The sequence below is a fragment of the Hyperolius riggenbachi genome, chromosome 12, assembly GCF_040937935.1.
Source record: "Hyperolius riggenbachi isolate aHypRig1 chromosome 12, aHypRig1.pri, whole genome shotgun sequence".
NCBI classification, from domain to species: Eukaryota; Metazoa; Chordata; class Amphibia; order Anura; family Hyperoliidae; genus Hyperolius; species Hyperolius riggenbachi.
The window spans coordinates 159,660,690-159,677,886 of record NC_090657.1 but is presented as its reverse complement, the minus strand read 5'-3'; the positions used below and the strand labels follow the sequence as shown (position 1 = coordinate 159,677,886).

Sequence of the window (17,197 nt, the reverse complement as noted above, 5' to 3'; positions counted from 1 at the left end):
GTAGCCCCTTACACACTCCAATGAGTTCTGGTTCACCATGAGCTTGCTGGTTAGTCTGTACCTCTGAGCATATGATGTCTCCCACAATGCTTCACTGCTGAATATGCAAATCAATCATCCTTTTGTTGTACCTGAAAGGTAAACACACCTCCATAACTGCTGGAATGCAATGATGTGTCAGCTTGTTAATTGTACAGAGCCAAACTAATTCAACATGCATACATGAATGATTGGTTGATCCTCATCAGTGCATGGCATGGATTAATATGGCTCTGTGGGGTAGGTAGGACTTAAAGGGAATCCAAGGTGGAGATATTTCTAAAAACAAAAATATACTACCTGATTCGTGGGGCTGGCTGGATCAGGTAGCTGCAATCCCCGCCGTCCCTGTGACCTGCAATCCATCACTTTGTTTTTGTAACCCCTGGGGTCACGATGCTGGGAGCCCTGCTCTGTGTGCAGGGAGGCGGGGGAGCGGCAGGGGGAGGGGCCGGGTTAGAGACAGAGATGCCCAATGGCAGCTGGGGAAGGGGCATTAGGAACGCCCCCAGTGGCCGTTTTGCAAATCTTCTTCTGCTAGGGACACCCCTACCCCTTGAGATCGGCGACAAGCTGAATGTCTGCAATTTCGGGGGTCACGGCGCGGGGGCAGAGAGCAGCGCATCTAGTGAAAAATGGCGCCGGCAAAATAATGGCGCCCCCTTCTGCCCGATATATGTTTAAAACGATATTTATCGTTTAAAAGGTTAAAATAGTGCAGACCTTTAAAAACGAAATTTATCGTTTTAAAACTTTTTTTTTTTTTGTCCTGCCTGAACGATATTTATCGTTTTAACCCCTGCTTTGCTGCCGTTTGAAAAATATCTGCCCGCCGGCTTTAATGTTTAACCCCCCTGGCGGTATGAAAAATTCCGCCAGGGGGCAGCGCAGCAGTTTTTTTTTTTTTTTTTTTTTTAAATCATGTAGCGAGCCCAGGGCTCGCTACATGATAGCCGCTGCTCAGCGGCATCCCCCCGCCCGCTTCGATCGCCTTCGGCGATCTACGATCAGGAAATCCCGTTCAAAGAACGGGATTTCCTGGAGGGCTTCCCCCGTCGCAGGATGACGTCAGCGACGTCGGGACGTCATTGGGAGTCCCGATCCACCCCTCGGCACGGGGTCTGGGGGGGGGGCCCGCGCGCCGCAACGGATAGCGGCGATCGGGCGCGGGCCGGCGGCGATCAGTGTGCTGGCGCAGCTAGCAAAGTGCTAGCTGCGTCCAGCAAAAAAAAAATTATGTAAATCGGCCCAGCAGGGCCTGAGCGGCACCCTCCGGCGGCTTACCCAGTGTCACACACGGGGTTACCGCTAAGGAGGTTAATAGCAAAGCCCCCTTAAAAGCTAAAAACACCAAATTTGCAGGGAATGTTAAGAAGAAAATTGTGAACAAGAGAAAAAATTTTTTTTCAAAAAGACCTTATAGTTTTTGAGAAAATCGATTTTGAATATTCTTCTTCTGACCGTGGGAAAATTAAACGCCCGCCGACTTTAGCGGTTAATAGCAAAGCCCCTTTAAATGCCAGAAACACCAAATGTGTAGGGAATGTTAAGAAGAAAATTGTGAACAAGAGGAAAACAATTTTTTTCAAAAAGACCTTATAGTTTTTGAGAAAATCGATTTTAAATCTTCAAAGAGGAAAATGTATCTATTTAAATCGCGTACTGACATTTCCGCGGCGGAAAATTCCCGCCGACTTTAGCAGTTAATAGCAAAGTCCCCTTAAATCCTAGCAACACCAAATTTGCAGGATATGTTAAAAAGATACTGGGAAACAATATTTTTTAAAAAAATTGAAAAATTGTATTTATTTTTTTTTTTAATTTAAATTTTTGGGTTATGTTCAGAGTGTGGGAATTTTTTTTTGAAAAAAATGATGTGGGGTCCCCCTCCCGAGCCTCTGTAACCCCTTGTCCCCCATGCAGGCTGGGATAGCCAGAATGCGGAGCCCTGGCCGACTGGGGCTTCGCACCCTGAGCTATACCAGCCCGCATGGTCCATGGTATGGGGGGGCTTAGGGGGGGAGGGGCGGCCAAGCCTTCCCCTCCCCCCCGGAGTTCTTGTCCAATCCATGGACAAGGGGCTCTTCCCCACCTCCGGTGCCCCAGGAGGAGGTGGGGGGCGACGACTCCCTGGGGGGGGGTTCATGGTGGTATCTGGGAGTCCCCTTTAAGAAGGGGAACCCAGATTCCTGCCCCCCTCCCAGGAGAAATGAGTATAGGGGTGCACCCCTTACCCATTTCCATAAAGGGTTAAATGAAATAAAAACGCAATAACGAGAAAAGTCCTTTAATGTTCTAAATTAACCAGAAATACTTACCTGTACCTTTTAAGAAAAAAATCCCAAGCCAATTGCGTCCCACGACAGTATCCTCCATCTTGCGATCTTCAGAAATACTTACCTGTACCTTTAAGAAAAAAATCCCACTGCAATTAGGTCCCACGACAGTATCCATTATCTTGCGACCTTCTGATACATGTTGATTGAAGATCTCCGACGCCACACACGCCGCCTCCGCCGCACTGCTCTCAGCTATACTTAGTATAGCTTAGAGCAAAAAGCATCTTTAAATTTTAGCTCCAATGGTCCCATTGGTTCTTTAACAGACCAATGGGGATCAGGAGGATCCCCATTGGTCGATAAGGAACCAATGGGGAGCCTTGGAGCCAAAATTTAAAGATGCTTTTTGTTCTCAGCTATACTAAGTATAGCTGAGAGTGCATCAGACGCATTAGCGCTGGCTGCCGCTGCTCTCCCTGCCTCTCTCACAACCTGTCACCCTCACCCATGCTGGCACCCATGGGTGCATTGGGTGCCAGCATGGGTGAGGGTGACAGGTGGGGGGGAGGCAGGGAGGGCAGCGGCAGCTAGCGCTAATGCATCTATATAGACGCACTCTCAGATATACTTTATAGCTGAGAGCAAAAAAGCATCTTTAAACTTTGGCTCAAGGCTCCCCATTGGTTCCTTATCAACCAATGGGAATCCTCCTGATCCCCATTGGTCTGTTAGGGACCAATGGGGACCATTGGAGCTAAAATTTAAAGATGCTTTTTTGCTCTTAGCTATACTAAGTATAGCTAAGAGCAGTGCGGCGGAGGCGGTATGTGTGGCGTCGGGGCGGCGGAGATCTTCCATCAACATGTATAAGAAGGTCGCAAGATAGAGGATACTGTCGTGGGACCTGATTGGCGTGGGATTTTTTTCTTAAAGGTACAGGTAAGTATTTGTGGTTAATTTAGAACATTAAAGGACTTTTCTCGTGGTTGTGTTTTCATTTCATTTAACCCTTTGTGGAAATGGTAAGGGGTACTTTGTACCTCTATACTCATTTCTCCTGGGAGGGAGGTGGGCATCTGGGGGTCCCCTTTTTAAAGGGGACTCCCAGATGCCACCATGAACCCCCCCCCCCCAGGGAGTCGTCGCCCCCGCCTCCACCTGGGGCGAAGGGAGGCGGGGAAGAGCCCCTTGTCCATGGATTGGATAAGGGGCTCCAGGGGGGAGGGGGAGGCTTGGCCGCCCCTCCCCCCCGGAGCCCCCCCATACCATGGACCATGCGGGCTGGTAATAGCTCAGAGTGCGAAGCCCCAGTCGGCCGGGGCTCCGCATTTTGGCTATCCCAGCCTGCATGGGGGACAAGGGGTTACAGAGGCTCGGGAGGGGGGGACCCCACGTCGTTTTTTTTTTAAAATTTGGTATCAATTTTTATTTTTTTAATGTTCTGAGTGTGGGAAATAAATTAAAAAAAAAGACGACGTGGGGTCCCCCCTCCCGAGCCTCTGTAACCCCTTGTCCCCCATGCAGGCTTAGATAGCCAGAATGCGGAGCCCCGGCCGACTGGGGCTTCGCACCCTGAGCTATACCAGCCCGCATGGTCCATGGTATGGGGGGGCTCTGGGGGGAGGGGCGGCCAAGCCTCCCCCTCCCCCCTGGAGCCCTTGTCCAATCCATGGACAAGGGGCTCTTCCCCACCTCCGGTGCCCCAGGAGGAGGTGGGGGCGACGACTCCCTGGGGGGGGTTCAAGGTGGCATCTGGGAGTCCCCTTTAAGAAGGGGACACCCAGATGCCCACCCCCCCTCCCAGGAGAAATGAGTATAGGGTTACAAAGTACCCCTTCCCCATTTCAACAAAGGGTTAAATGAAATAAAAACACAACCACGAGAAAAGTATTTTAATAATCTTAATTAACCACAAATACTTACCTGTACCTTTAAAAAAAATGTTCCCACGCCAATATATCCTCGGAAATGATCCAGCGAATAACAATATCCTCTTATCTTGCGATCTTCAATTACCTTGATTGAAGATCTCCCACGCCAATTAGAATACTATACCTTACAATGCGTCCTGCGTAGGGACGCATAGCACGGCTCCCGCTGTCCTCCCCGCCTCCTCACCTGTCACCCTCACCTAGCCTGGCACCTGGTGCACCCATGGGTGCCACCCTAGGTGAGGGTGACAGGTGCAGGCAGACGGGGAGAGAAAGCGGAGCTGGCAGCTATACGTCCGCACAGGACGCATAAATGAATCGATTCATTTGATTCAATACAAAAAGAACTGGCTCATTTATGAGCCGGTTACTATACCTTAGGATGCGTCCTGTGCAGACGTATAGCTGCCAGCTCCGCTGTCTCTCCCCGTCTGCCTGCACCTGTCACCCTCACCTAGGGTGGCACCCATGGGTGCACCAGGTGCCAGGCTAGGTGAGGGTGACAGGTGAGGAGGCGGGGAGGACAGCGGGAGCCGTGCTATGCGTCCCTACGCTGGACGCATTGTAAGGTATAGTATTCTAATTGGCGTGGGAGATCTTCAATCAAGTTAATTGAAGATCGCAAGATAAGAGGATATTGTTATTCGTTGGATCATTTCCGAGGATATGTTGGCGTGGGAACATTTTTTTAAAGGTACAGGTAAGTATTTGTGGTTAATTAAGATTATTAAAATACTTTTCTCGTGGTTGTGTTTTTATTTCATTTACCCTTTGTTGAAATGGGGAAGGGGTACTTTGTACCCCTATACTAATTTCTCCTGGGAGGGGGGTGGGCATCTGGGGGTCCCCTTCTTAAAGGGGACTCCCAGAAGCCACCATGAACCCCCCCCCCAGGGAGTCGTCGCCCCCAGCTCCTCCTGGGGCACCGGAGGTGGGGAAGAGCCCCTTGTCCATGGATTGGACAAGGGCTCCGGGGGGAAGGGGGAGGCTTGGCCGCCCCTCCCCCCCAGAGCCCCCCCATACCATGGACCATGCGGGCTGGTATATCTCAGGGTGCGAAGCCCCAGTCGGCCGGGGCTCTGCATTCTGGCTATCCCAGCCTGCATGGGAGACAAGGGGTTACAGAGGCTCGGGAGGGGGGACCCCACGTCATTTTTTTCAAAAAATTTCCCACACTCTGAACATAACCCCAAAATTTTTTTTAAATATTGTTTCCCAGTATCTTTTGAACATATCCTGCAAATTTGGTGTTGCTAGGATTTAAGGGGACTTTGCTATTAACTGCTAAAGTCGGCGGGAATTGTTTCCGCCGCGGAAATGTCAGTACGCGATTTAAAAAGATAAATTTTCCTCTTTGAAGATTTAAAATCGATTTTCTCAAAAACTATGTCTTTTTGAAAAAAAAAAATTTTTGTTCGTGTTCCCACTATTCTTCTTAACATTCCCTACACATTTGGTGTTTCTGGCATTTAAAGGGGCTTTGCTATTAACCGCTAAAGTCAGCGGGCGTTTAATTTTCCCACGGTCAGAAGAAGAATATTCAAAATCGATTTTCTCAAAAACTATAAGGTCTTTTTGAAAAAAAAAATTTCCTCTTGTTCACAATTTTCTTCTTAACATTCCCTGCAAATTTGGTGTTTTTAGCTTTTAAGGGGGCTTTGCTATTAAACATTAAAGCCGGCGGGCAGATATTTTCCAAACGGCAGCAAAGCAAGGGTTAAAACGAAAAATATCGTTTGGGAGCAATACAAATATAAATATAAACGATAAATATCGTTTTTAAAGCCGGCGCCGTTTTTTAGCTGTCAAAAACGAAAAATAACTAGCGATAGTGGTTCTCTATGGGGCGCCGTTTTTTATTTACGATAACTGGCGCCATTTTTAACGGACCCCGAGAGCAGCACATACGTAACATAGAGGCATGTCAAGGATTAAGGAACATGCGTCTTTGTCCCATCTGCCCCTTTGCGTGCCACCTCGGGTTCACTTTAAAGCTTGCTGAGCAATTTTTAACTGGGCGTTTCAAGTCAGTGAGTTTAGGAAATGGGCAGGGTCTGTATTTTTCAGGAAATGAAAGTGAAAGTACATTTAGTACAGCTAGGCTGCAGTAAGCGTCAGAACTAAGTTTTGACTTCTCCTGTGTGTGGCAATCACGGCGTGATGGCTCTGAGCACACACGACATGATCTGAGCAATCTCAATTCTTGTGTTTGTATCGCTGGTTATCCGGTAAGAAACCAATTTACAAATGTCTGTCTGTTCTCTTACATGAAGCAGAAATGCCCACATTTGCACTGCTACTGTCATTATCTGCTTCTTTACATAAATTCCAGGGAAGGATTGGTGTGCTGATAAAGGGACCATCTGTTGCTTGTTTACATTGCAAGTGGTCATGTTTACATTTAAAACTGTATACTCCTAAGCAGGGGCGTAACTAAACTTAACAGGGCCCCCCTGCAATAATGGTAGCATGGGAACCCCTTGGTACCCAAACCCCATGCAGGTCATGTGATCGGGAGCCAGCGAATGGCAGCAGAGAGTGTTCAGCTGTTAAACAGCGTCTGGAAGCAGGGAAAATAACACACGCTCCTGCACACAGTTTTTGTAAACAAACAAGGAGGTTTTTTTGCTAATTGGCTGCACTAGTGGTTGGGGCGAGGGAGGAGGAGGGTCCCCCACAGCTCCTGGGCCCCCCTGCGATGCAGGGGTCGCAGGGGTGTTTGCTACGCCCATGCTCCTAAGTATTGTCATTATTTACCCTTATCTACTCCCATAAAGACAAATGATGATTTGTTCAATTTTTATCTGTGTACCGCACTCAGACGTGTTTTTCTCAGCCACCCTCTTTGTGTCCTCTAATTATTATCAAATAAATGCACGGTAGTATTATTTTACAGCTCTATTAGGATGGTGCGCCTATGTTATAAAAGTCCAGGTAAGATGTATGCAGTCAATAGCGCAACACAGTTCTTATTAGTACACTTCTCCAATATTCCTGCTTCTCATGGTGCTCATACACCATTAACCAAAACGATTAAATGGAATGAAAGTCCAAAACAATTTTTTTTTTCGCTCAAGAAAAATGAACGATTGTCCCATTTTTTTCAATAAAAATTCAACCGGACATGTTGGAAAAATCTTTATATTCGATCTAATGAAAATAATTGAACAAAATTATCTAATCAAAAAATATGAAAAAATTGTACCATGTATGGGCACCATTAGGCATACCCAGACCACCACCACACCCTATAGGGAAACGACTCACCCCCTACTAAAAGCACCAGTTAGGTCTTAGTTGCACCTTGGGGTTATTCCTGGGTCACCCCCGACCCTCTCGATTAGTTTCTGAGCTGTGTGGTTTGTTCTGGTTCACTCTGCCGCCATTTTCCCTTCCACGTGTGTTAGTGTGAACATACCTCCAAATAAAAAGCCTCCATAGCATAATACTGTTTCCGTTTCAAAAAAACTATAAAATGTATTGCGCTTACAAATCCCATATAGTAAAACCCCTGTGTCTCTGCATCCTGTCCCTGTGTGTGGGTGTCGCTGCTTCCAGGCTTGACAGTTTGCTGTCTGTGAACCTCATTGCATTGTGGGAAATAACAGTTTTTCCAACTGCCAAGCAAGCAACATCTCCCTGTGTGCATATACTGTACTTCGGACAGTGGTGGGAGACGGATGAGCAGGACGCATTGGTATGCGCATTGCCGGGGTTTAGCTGTCGTGGCCTAGCGCCCGTTTTTAACGGGTGGGCCTTTTTACTAGTTCTTTAATAAAATTGCTCATAGATTATTTCCACGGGCTATCCCCCGTATTGGTGGCCACTGGAGGGCTCTCGCGATCTTCCTCGGGCGGGGAGCACTAAGTTTCAGCTGCCGCGCATTTAGCCTTCTACTCAAGTCATGTCCTCCCACCTCCCAGTCCACCCATGTCCTTTAATTGGCTATCAGCAAGCGTTATTCTGCAGTGTGATTTCTAGCCTCGGATTATTTACCCGTTCAGTGAGAAATAAAGCAAAAAAAGAACACAGGCAAGTTCTATGCAGGATTAGTCCTTTACATACATGTCTACCTCATCATGTTACTTGTCACTTCAGGGTCACATTAAAGCAAACCTATTGTAGGTGTCATACCATGATTGCCTATGCCTAATTCACACGAGCATCTAAAAAAGTAGACATGAGCGATCAGTGTAGTTACTGAGGAGTAGAAAACTGTTGCAAGCAGTTTCAAGGGCACCAAATGCTGTAAATATTGCACTTGTTTGCTGCAGCTCTGTGACAGTGTTTCTCTGGTGTTCTGCATGAAGGCTTCACTATTGCTTCTGTTCTGCAGTCTACATACTGTGTGAACATTGGGTCCCCACATGAGAGGGGTCGTGGGGACCCCTGGAGCTGCCCTCTTTGCCTCAACGGAAGCATCAGCCCTGAGGACCGGGGGGGGGGGGGGGGGGGAAAGGAATTACCCTGATGGCAACAAGCAGTGCCAGGACACTGGTGATCAAAGATAATCTAGCCCAGCCCACCATGGGCTTTATGTGACCACCTCACCCCACAAGCTATTTTACCCTTGCCACCAAGAACCATTTTCACCTATCAGCACTCCTCCCATTCATCTGACTATAACTTTATCTATGCTTATCTCACCTCAATTAACTAGATCTTGTTTTTCGTAATCACTTTATTCTGGAAGCATTGTTGAAGGAAAAACAAGGAAAAAATGGAAAAATACCCTGTTTCTCAGATTCCATCTTCTATCGTTTTAAAGAGAATCTGTATTGTTAAAATCGCACAAAAGTAAACATACCAGTGTGTTAGGGGACATCTCCTATTACCCTCTGTCACAATTTCACCGCTCCCCGCCGCATTAAAAGTAGAGATGAGCCGAAATTTTCGAAATTTCGAACTGCTTTTATTACGAATGCGAAATTTAACATTACGACCCAAATTCGTAATTTCGTAATTAATTTTCAAATCGTAATTTACAATTTCGTAATCGAAATTTCACTCCCGTAATGACGAATTTCGTGTCTCCAACCGAAATTTTACTGTTTCAGGTTTGTAAGGGTTTCTATCCCTCTAGATGCCTAAAATGAATAGCACAGCCAGCCAGCCAGCCAGCCAGCCAGCCAGCCACTCCTCCTCCTCCTCCTCCTCCTCCTCCTCCTCCTCCTCCTCCTCCTCCTCCTCCTCCTCCTCCTCCTCCTCCTCCTCCTCCTCCTCCTCCTCCTCCTCCTCCTCCTCCTCCTCCTCCTCCTCCTCCTCCTCCTCCTCCTCCTCCTCCTCCTCCTCCTCCTCCTCCTCCTCCTCTCTCTCTCTCTCTCTCTGTAGTACTGTAGTATCTGTAGATCTGTAGTACTTCAAAACCATACTCACATTCATGACATGTCCAGGGATCAAACCCAGGCCAACCACATGGAAGACAGCTATGCTCACCACCATACCACCAAACACACACTAAATAGACTGCTAACCTAAATCTTACTTGTAGACAGTCATATGAGACACATGCTGGGTGCAGGGCTTTGTGATTGGACCATGGACCATGCGATAGAGTGAGGTGCAAAAATGAAATCATGCCTAGCAGAGGATGGTTTCACAATGCTAAATGCTAGGCTGGCTGTGGTGCAATTGGTTAGTGCGTCTGGCTGGTAACAGCAAGGTTACAGGTTCGATTCCATCCAGGCATGTCTTTTCCTTTTGCGTTCAACAGTTGTCCAAACAGAGCCAACAGAGCCCCAGATAGCCATGTAGAGTTAGGTCACAGCTAGCCTGGCTGTGGTGCAATTGGTTAGTGTGTCTGGCTGGTAACAGCAAGGTTACAGGTTCGATTCCATCCAGGCATGTCTTTTCCTTTTGAGTTCAACAGTTGTCCAAACACCGAGCACAAAGTTTTGCATGCGTAAAGTTTTACGCACGCAAAATACCCCATGGGGTTCAATGGCGCAGCGCGCGCACGCAAAAGGAAAAGACATGCCTGGATGAAATCAAACCTTGCTGTTACCAGCCAGACACACTAACCAATTGCACCACAGCCAGGCTAGCTGTGACCTAACTCTACATGGCTATCTGGGGCTCTGTTGGCTCTGTTTGGACAACTGTTGAACGCAAAAGGAAAAGACATGCCTGGATGGAATCGAACCTGTAACCTTGCTGTTACCAGCCAGACGCACTAACCAATTGCACCACAGCCAGGCTAGCTGTGACCTAACTCTACATGGCTATCTGGGGCTCTGTTGGCTCTGTTTGGACAACTGTTGAACGCAAAAGGAAAAGACATGCCTGGATGGAATCGAACCTGTAACCTTGCTGTTACCAGCCAGACGCACTAACCAATTGCACCACAGCCAGGCTAGCAGTGACCTAACTCTACATGGCTATCTGGGGCTCTGTTGACTCTGTTTGGACAACTGTTGAACGCAAAAGGAAAAGACATGCCTGGATGGAATCGAACCTGTAACCTTGCTGTTACTAGCCAGACGCACTAACCAATTGCACCACAGCCAGGCTAGCTGTGACCTAACTCTACATGGCTATCTGGGGCTCTGTTGGCTCTGTTTGGACAACTGTTGAACGCAAAAGGAAAAGACATGCCTGGATGGAATTGAACCTGTAACCTTGCTGTTACCAGCCAGACACACTAACCAATTGCACCACAGCCAGCCTAGCATTTAGCACTGTGAAACCATCCTCTGCTAGGCATGATTTCATTTTTGCACCTCACTCTATCGCATGGTCCAATCACAAAGCCCTGCACCCAGCATGTGTCTCATATGACTGTCTACAAGTAAGATTTAGGTTAGCAGTCTATTTAGTGTGTGTTTGGTGGTATGGTGGTGAGCATAGCTGTCTTCCATGTGGTTGGCCTGGGTTTGATCCCTGGACATGTCATGAATGTGAGTATGGTTTTGAAGTACTACAGATCTACAGATACTACAGTACTAGAGAGAGAGAGAGAGAGAGAGAGAGAGAGAGAGAGAGAGAGGGGGAGGAGGAGGAGGAGGAGGAGGAGGAGGAGGCGGCTGGCTGGCTGGCTGTGCTATGCTATTCATTTTAGGCATCTAGAGGGATAGAAACCCTTACAAACCTGAAACAGTAAAATTTCGGTTGGAGACACGAAATTCGTCATTACGGGAGTGAAATTTCGATTACGAAGGCATCTAGAGGGATAGAAACCTTTGCAAACTTTAAAATACTAAATTTCGTAATTACGAAAATTTGCGTAATTTGCGAAAATTACGAAATTTCGATTACTGCTAAAATCGTAATTGTAGTAATTTCGCGAAATTTCGGAAATTCGTAATTAGGTCATTACGCTCATCCCTAATTAAAAGTAGTCAAAAACAGTTTTAAAAAGTTTGTTTATAAACAAACAAAATGGCCACCAAAACAGGAAGTAGGTTGATGTACAGCATGTCCACACATAGAAAATACATTCATACACAAGCAGGCTGTATACAGCCTTACTTCTGAATCTCAAGAGATCACTTGTGTGTGTTTACCTTCTGTCCCCAGCTTCTCTCATGCACTGAACATTACAGGCTTCCTGCAGACAGCTCTGCCTATGTCGTTAATTCCTCAGTATGTGACAGACCAGCTCCTTTCACAGCCTCCAGAGGAGGATTTTTATCCAGCTCTCTTCTATCACTGATAAGATAGCAGAGAAGCTGCTGGCTTATGTAAATAAAACACAAACTGGAGTGTGCATAGAGGAACAGTTCAACACTGAAGAACTTGGCAGCCTTCCAGACACAGGCCGACAAGTCTGACAGGGGAAAGATACATTGATTTATTACAGAGATGGTTATAGTAGAAAGAGCTGCAGTGAGCCAGAACAGATTAGAATAGGTTTAGGAACTTGTAGGATGGTAGAAAAAACGTTGTAATTTTTGTTACAGAGTCACTTTAAAATAAACTATGCTACTGTATATAAAACCCATACATTTTATATTATTTTATTTGCCCTAGCTATCAAAGCATTTAGATTATGTTCTTAGTACAATGTATGGCGACAATATAATATTTGGAAATAGTGTTTTTTGCTTTCTCACTGTACCCTAGCAATAATTGCAAGTCTTGTTTGCAAAGATATCAGGAATATATCCTAACGACATATTAATTAATATATATTAACGGGAACCTTAGATGGCAGTGGGGGATAAATTCATACATACCTGGGGCTTCCTTTAGCCCCTTTGAGACCTTTGGCTCCCTTGCTGTTCTCCCGGTCATTCTCGTTCCGCCACTAGAATCCTCTGAAGTGTCTCCCATCCGGGCCTACTGCACACGAGTGGCTCGGCTGTGCGTGTGAGCCCCCATTGCTCTCCCGTCACCAGGAACGTACAGCGTCTGGGCAGTACTACTGCACATTTGCGGAATGCTCCTGGTGATGGGTGTACAATGGCCCAGAAAGAGCAGCTGAACTGCACATGCGCCCCCAATAAAGAAACTTCAGAGAGCCCTAGCGGTGGATCGAGGCGACCTGGGAGGACGGCAAGGGAGCCAAAGGCTCTCATAGAGGCTGAAGCAAGCCTGTATGCAAGTATGTATGAGTTTTTTCCCCCACCCCTGTCTCAGGCACACTTTAAAAAAGATGCATAAGATAACTGTATTTTTTTAAACTATCAAAGTATGAATTTTTAATTGTACTTTTTGGCCACCAAATGGTGCTATACACTATCCTGGATTACCAGGAAGTGTTTGAACATTTTTTTTTTACACTATTTTTACTTTCATTCGTATAAATGAACATGGCTCCTGATTGGAGTCATGTTCATTCATTCCCAGGCACTTTGATTGTCTCAGGGAACACATCTTCCCATTCACCAATCTCCCATGTGTAAGTACCTCCATAAACGAGCGGCACACACACGTGCACCCACTGCTGATTACCAGGACGTGCCTGTACATCCGTTTGCATTAGAGAGGCTCAAACTGGACGCATGCAAACTTCCAGTTTGAGTTTAACAACTTAATAGATTTTACTCCAGTTAAGAGGTACTTGGAGAATCAGGTTTAGAATCCGAATCAATTTTATTTGGCCAAACAAGTTTGCACATAAAAGGAATTTGACTTGGCAGGACAGACACAGACCATACAATACAGACAATATAGATATTAGGAGTCAAGGACAGTACGCCTGACTGCCTTCGAGGAGTCTGTGCCCAAATCCTTTATGATCAGTTGGTTTGAACACATTACACTGTTGGTTTGAACACATTACACACAGGGGCGCCTACAGCCACTGGCACTAAAGGCAGCTGCTTGGAGCGGCATGAAGCTGCTTGGAGCGGCATGAAGGAAGGGGGGCGCGCTGCTGCGGGGGAGGCTGATCGGCCCTATTACAATCAGCTGCGGCTGCTCTGATCGTGGTTTATTTACACCACGTGCTCTGCCGCTTGTATCCACGCCCCCCCCGCCCAGGCCCAGCCAATAGACTTGCAGCCAGGAAATCCCTAGAGTCCCACCCACTCAACCGCCTCCTAATCCCCTGTCCCGCCCCTCTCCTAGCAGCAGCCGCACGATTTGTTTACTGCGTGCATGCGGTGCCGCCTCTAACTCCGCCCACCCACCAGCCAGAAGTTCGGGTCCCTGGGCAGGCTGGGCTTCCCGCTGTCTGACCCATCCACCATGCTTCCCCTGTGTCCCCCTGAGTGTGTGACCAGCTGGCAGAGGTGAGCTCTAGGGGGGAGAATGGGATCAGCACAGCAATGCTGATCCCTGCAGAGGAGAGAGGAGGAGGAGGCAGCTGTGCACCCAGAGCTGTGTATATCGGCATTGTAACGTGAGCAGCAGAACGATGCTGGTATACACAGCTCTGAGCAGCTCACAGCGCAAAGCTGCCTGTCTGGAGACTGACACACATCCCCTGACCCCTGCTCTTATCAGCTCTGCTGCTGCCAGGAGATCCTTACTCCTGATAAATACCCTCGCTGACCGTCATGTGCTGGGGGGGAGGGGAAGCAATAAATAGCTGCATACATGCTAACAGTGGGGGGAAGGGTGGGGGAGATGAAAAAGGGCACACAAGTTAAAGCAGTTATCTAGGACTTCGCTCTGGGTGCCCATGATACATCTAGCCATGATAGGCAGATCAACCAAGAGACAGATTTCTCTCTGAACGAATCTGATCAGAGAGAGATCTGTCAGCTGCCCATACACCACAGTCTGATTCCCGATCAATTTCATGCTGAAAATGATCAGGAATTGGTCTTGTGACGCCGCATTTGACCGCCCGACGCTGTCCCCTAATGTAAATTGTGTCCCCAGGTGCCCTTTTCAGTATAGGTTACCTGGCAGTGTCCATCTCTGCTCTGCCTCACATACATGTGCCCTACGTGGTTGCCGGCGTATACGTGGGTGTGTATGTGACATCACACAGGCACCCACATATACGCTGGTAACCACGCGGGGCGTGTGTATGTGAGGCAGTGCGGAGACGGAGCCATTGGTGGACACAGACAGGTAACGTATACTGCACGTTACCATTATTTTTTGGTGAAAGATTGCTGCATTAAGATTTAACATTGCAGCATTATGATTTATGGTGAAACATTGCAGCATTAATGTACCCCTGACGCCAGTATTTTTAATATGTTTTCCTCCCTGGTGCTGTGTGACTAGCAAACGGCGTCATCCTCCCACCTCCAGCACTCCCTGCGGCCCCCGTTCTGACATCACATATGGGCAGGGAGGAAGTGGCAGTTCTTCCTCCCTGTGCCCGTGCTCAACTCAGCCCCTTCCACCTGCCGCTTTAGTTCCCGTTATGATCTGCTGCAGACAGCGCACAGGGGAGCTGTGCTGTGTGCGGCCTTGTGGTGATAGAGGTTGAAAGGATATCCGACCTCAATAATCACAAGTCCGCACACAGTCCAGCTCCGCAGCCCGCTGTGTGCAGTGGTTCATAAGTGGAACCAGAGCGGCAGGTGGAGGGGGCTGCATTATGGATGGGCAGAGGGGACGAGGAACTGCCAATTTCTCCCCGTCCATATTTGAAGTTCTGCTCAGTCGAAGATTACGACTGAGCAGAATGGGGTCTACAGGGGGCACAGGAGGGCGAGGATGGTGCTGTGTGCTAGTCACACAGCACCAATAACGTTAACGATATTAAAAATATCGGGACCAAGGTCTGGGTCAGGGGTACTTTAAGATTATTTTCATGGGGGGGGGGGGGGGGCGCCACAGGTTTTCTTGCCTGGAGTGACAAAATGGCTAGAGGCGCCCCTGATTACACACCATACCAGGTTAGCTTTCATGTGCTCTGTAAAGTTCTCTCTAACCACTTTGAGCAACTAAACTACTTGAGATATATAACACCTATTCATTTTATTTTTTTAACTCTGTAGTTTACCATGGCAGCGAGGGACTTGCAGAGATACAGACGTGGCCACCCAGTGAGTGCATCTTCCAAAAGAAAGCCTAGAAAAAAGGTTACCAGATATACTCAAAAAATGTGATTTTGTTTATAAAAATGTGCCTGTTTGTAGTCAATGAGTGTGATGCCATTTACAAAAGGCAGCAGATGTAGCCACTATTAGAATATAACACTAATCATAACCTTAAAGGGAAGGTTCAAGCAAAATAAAAAAATGAGTATCACTTACCTGGGGCTTCTACCAGCCCCATGCAGCCATCCTGTGCCCTCGTAGTCACTCACTGCTGCTCCAGTCCCCCGCTGGCAGCTTTCTGACCTCAGAGGTCGGCGGGACGCATTGCGTACATTTTTACGCATTCCTGCTAGTGCAGGAACATAAACACATACATTTTTACGCATTACTGGTTCAATGCGTAAAAATTTACGCATTGAACCAGTAATGCGTAAAAATGTATGTGTTAATGTTCCTGCACTAGCGGGAATGCGTAAAAATGTACGCAATGCGTCCCGCCGACCTCTGAGGTCGGCAAGCTGCCAGCTGGGGACTGAAGCAGCAGTGAGTGACTACGAGGGCACAGGATGGCTGCATGGGGCTGGTAGAAGCCCCAGGTAAGTGAAACTAATTTTTTTATTTTGCTTGGACATTCCCTTTAACCCCCCATGGTAGACTAGTGCCTAAGCTTAACCTCTCCATAATGTTGCCTAACCTTAACCCCCCATGTCGCCTAACCTTAACCTCCCTATGGTGGTTCATAACCCTTAGATCCCCTGGCGCCTAACCTAAACCCATGGTGGTGCCTAACCCTGCAGTAATGCCATGCGATAATCGTAATTGATGAATGCGACAGAAACTCCCAGTCCCCCGTAATGTAGATGTACCCCCAACCATGCAGTGGTGTCCGCTGATGTTGCTGCATTATTTTTTCTTCACTTGCATAACACGTGGTTGCCGGTGTATTTCAAGCAGGGCGCGTGTCTGACATCTTTAACCACTTTACATCCAGACCTTGTTTCTTATGAACCAGAGCAGTTTTTACATTTTAGCTATGTCCCTATTTAACCAGTAATAGCCTTATCCCTATTTATGACACCTAAATGAAATATATATGTTTTTTTTCACGACGAACTATGTGATGAACATTACGGAAAGTTTTGCGTAATCGCCAACGACTTGCGTAATGGTCCAGCCCCATTACTGTCAGTCCTGTGTAGATTGAAACAAATGTCTTTCCTTGCGCTTCATTCCCAATGACAGCAAAAACCCCTCACCCACTTCCCCAGTGTCCTGATAGTATACAGAGGAATTTCACACGTGGCTGAACCTCCTGCTGAGACCACTTGGTGCTGACAGCCCCTCTCCAAAGCCAGATCGAACTGGCTGAGATAAAAGCTCCCTCCAAAATCTTACACTCAAGCAAAGAGAAGTTTAATGTATTTGTAATTCAACATAGGCTTGTCATAGAAAGACAAAAAATACATTTTTTAGATACCCCGATAAACCAGTTCTGTCATCCACCCGAATTACAATTTTCCAACTGTCAGGGGTCAGTCGGGAAACTGCTTTATTCAGCCTG

The 17,197-nt window shown here is 47.3% G+C and overlaps 1 protein-coding gene across 1 annotated transcript in view; it reads left to right on the top strand.

Moving 5' to 3' along the window:
- The first annotated feature begins 6,361 nt into the window (after positions 1-6,361).
- LOC137542565 (opioid growth factor receptor-like) overlaps positions 6,362-17,197 on the top strand; it is a 53,513-nt gene continuing 42,677 nt past the window's right edge. Inside the window, exons 1-2 of the mRNA XM_068264587.1 lie at positions 6,362-6,477; positions 15,595-15,642. Coding sequence (XP_068120688.1) covers positions 15,601-15,642 — 42 coding nt within the window. The 5' untranslated portion in view covers positions 6,362-6,477; positions 15,595-15,600. The remainder of the gene's footprint in view (positions 6,478-15,594; positions 15,643-17,197) is intronic.